This window comes from Primulina huaijiensis, chromosome 12 (genome assembly GCF_012295235.1).
Source record: "Primulina huaijiensis isolate GDHJ02 chromosome 12, ASM1229523v2, whole genome shotgun sequence".
NCBI classification, from domain to species: Eukaryota; Viridiplantae; Streptophyta; class Magnoliopsida; order Lamiales; family Gesneriaceae; genus Primulina; species Primulina huaijiensis.
Window position 1 is genome coordinate 14,487,015 of NC_133317.1, and position 3,410 is coordinate 14,490,424.

Here is a 3,410-nt window from a genome sequence, read left to right on the forward strand (position 1 = left end):
CGGGAGTTTGAGCCTGATCTTGATAGTTTCATCCTGGGATATCAAGGATATTATAACTTTCCAACAAATCGATCTTCAAATAATTACATAAGATTGCAAATTATGAGAATTGAATATGCGATTTTAGTTGGATATCAAAGTCTTTGCATGGTGATATAAATAAAAAATGAGATTTAATTATAAAAACAAAAATAATTTTCAAGTGGCTATAAATAGGGGCAATTTAGGTAGAAGAAAGAAAGAGGATCTCATCTTTATACTTCCGTAGTTCCGTTTGAGGATGCATCGATGATGACACTCTTTAACATGACGGTGACGAGTTCACGCCGATCCACCTGAGTCAACAAGCGCATCCATAATCTGTACGGCGGCGATTCTACTCGGATTTATCGGAGGAGGATATTCCCGTGGAGATGATGAATGTGAAAGGATTGAGCGAGACGGAGATAGAGTACATAAGGAAGCATCACCAGCACGAGATTACAGATAATCAATGCAATTCCTTTCTAATCAAGCATATTAAAGCTCCTATCCATCTCGTAATATGATTTTTTTTTTCATTTTTTATGTTGGGTTTTGTTGTCTGTGTTGCGTGTGATTTAGTGTGTTTTTTATGGGGGGTTTCGTGTTGTGGATGGATTTTGATGCGTGTGTACTCTGAGGATTTTGAGTTCATAGTTTGCATTTTAGATCGGTTCAATAGTTCTACTGTTTGTGGTTGAAGGTTTGACCGGAGCCTTTTGGGTTTGATTCAGATTCATTTTGATGGCCCCCCCTTTTTTCTTGACTATGTGCTCCTCTTGTTTGAAAATAGGAAACAACTGTGTTTTTAGTTTTTGTGTGGCTTCCATGGAGTTTAAAAAAGCTCGAAATTTTGACCATTTAGTTCTATGGATGAATGATACTGGTGTTTATTGGAGGAGTAAGTTAGGTTTTTTATAGTTTCTAGTTTTTTTCCTGACATTCTCTGTGGTGATAACCTCATGTTTTACGAGACTTTGTGCAGCAAAAAATTTTCTACTCTTCTCGGGAGTTTTCCAGGGTGTCATTATGCACTTAGTTTTCTTGGACTTAGGTGTCAGTGTCGGGTTGTTGTGTGAGTGGGCATACTTTTTTGAAAAATTTGTGTGCTTTCTGGATATACTTTCGAATGGATTAGAGGTCGTTGGAGGATGCAAGATTGTTGTATGTTTGTGTTGGATGACCGTTTCTGTTGTGAGGTTAGAGTTGAATGAGTGGGGTGGTTGAAACTTCTTCATGTGAAAGGCTTTGAAGTGTCATTATTATGAGTGCTATTGAGGGGGTTCTCAAGAACACCGGGGCGATGAGGTTGTATATTCGTAGTGATATATTTGAAATTTTTTTTTCATGCTAGGTTTGGTCTCTGGTGCGGAGATTTGATCAACCACAGAAGTACAAGCCTTTTGTCAGCCGATGCGTTGTGCAAGGAAATCTTGAAATTGGGAGTCTGAGGGAAGTTGATGTCAAGTCTGGTCTTCCTGCCACTACCAGCACGGAGAGATTGGAGCTTCTTGACGATGAAGAGCACATACTTAGTGTCAGGATTGTTGGTGGAGATCACAGGCTCAGAGTATGCTAAGAAACACAAATATTTCCGTCTTATTTAATTACTTTTCAAATTGTTTTTCCAAGTTGTCTACTTCTATCTTGCACTTTGATGGGACTAATGGGAGTGCTCTGTGGGATAACTAGATAGTTTTTCTCAGCCCGAATCATTTTTAAGCTAGCGAAGAGTCTTGATATTTATTGGAACTTCCAAGGATGGTGACTGATCCTGAGTTCATGAACCATAATTTACACTACATATTATCTTGAAACTCTCCTGCTGAAAATGACTTGTCATCGTCTGTGTCTTTTAATATATCAAAGAATCAAAGTTTGAGTTGAATTGTCATTTTTTTTTTTGTGGGGTTTGGCTAAAGGCTGCTAAAATACGAGTGTGCTCTGGAGCCTGGAGCTGAGAGAAAATTCAACACTGACCAAGATTGGCTGGTGTGTTAACAGATAGAAATATTATCCATTTATCAAAGAAACGTACACACTTACTAGCCAAATCAATCGAAATTGATGTATGTTTGAAATTTTCGGAACTTCTACCATGGTACCGTATTTAATTCCCATAGAATGCAGCTTATGGTCCATGACCATACAATAGTTAAGTCCTGGAGATTATAGCATCTTTCTGATTATACCATTTAATGTAAATATAACCAATCACATCATTATTCAAAAGTAAAAGTCTTATGTTTCTTCCAGAACTATGCTTCCACCGTATCTGTCCATCCAGAGGTAATCGAAGGGAGACCTGGGACAATTGTGATCGAATCATTTGTCGTGGATGTGCCTGAAGGAAACACAAAAGACGAAACTTGTTTCTTTGTTGAAGCGCTGATCAAATGTAATCTTAAATCACTCGCCGATGTTTCTGAGAGGCTTGCAGTGCAGGACAGGACCGAGCCTATCGATCATGACTAAAACTGCAACATTGTGGAGGCCGTTTTCACCAAGGATGAAGCTTATGTGAAGGCTTTTGGACTTCCAAGGTTTTGGAGGCTGAGTGGCCCTTCCTCTGGTTTGCTGTTCATATCTCGTCATTTTGGATCTTTTGTAATTTGGAGCTCAAGAACTGCAGGTATCATGGACTGCCTCTCTGTGAGAACATATGATAACAAAATTGAATATCCAAATTCCAGGCTTCTGTACCGGATGTGTTCATTTGTACTGTGCATTTGTACATATGTTTGTATATATGTATGTATGTCGATAAAGATCCAGGGCACCAATGTATCGGTCGTTGCTATTTTTTCTCTAGAAACAGTGGAGAATGTTACTGAACATGATGAGTTATATGTATGTACGTATCATATATATNTAGACCCACGTTTACTCATGCTTCAACGAAAGATCGAGGAGCTTGGGCGTTTATCTTGTATAAAAAATCCGACCAGCTAAAGTATGCACCGTACGCAGCTAAACTTCAGGATTTACTAAGCTACTCACTTGCAAATTAATATCGAGGGTGATATTTTAACTAAGATACCACACAATTACTGGTTATTCGCATGCAAGTGAGCAACTCATGAGCGGCTCCATGGGGGCAACACGTTAGCTACAACGCTTTACAAGTCGATGCACAATACACCTAGGATCCATTGGTTACATCTGGCTGGGAACGGAGTATATAAAATTTCAGGTTATGCCCTGAAATTATGTCGACATCCCAGAAATTTTTTTCACGCTTTTCATACAGGAACTCGAGTAAGTCAACATGTACATGATCTAACTTTGCTCGAGCACCCGATCAAGTTCGAGCAGCCAATTTAAATCAGACAAACCGTTGACTCTCGTGTCCACCCCTACTTAGAATACTATTCGCATCAAACATTCCA

General features: G+C 39.0%; 1 protein-coding gene across 1 annotated transcript; it reads left to right on the forward strand.

The window, feature by feature from the left end:
* Positions 1–229: 229 nt before the first annotated feature.
* LOC140990006 (abscisic acid receptor PYL8) lies at positions 230–2,757 on the forward strand. The gene is made up of 3 exons (XM_073459599.1): positions 230–539; positions 1,376–1,591; positions 2,278–2,757. The coding sequence occupies exons 1-3, from the start codon at positions 414–416 to the stop codon at positions 2,494–2,496; spliced, it is 561 nt and encodes a 186-aa protein (XP_073315700.1). The 5' UTR covers positions 230–413; the 3' UTR covers positions 2,497–2,757.
* Positions 2,758–3,410: the final 653 nt, after the last annotated feature.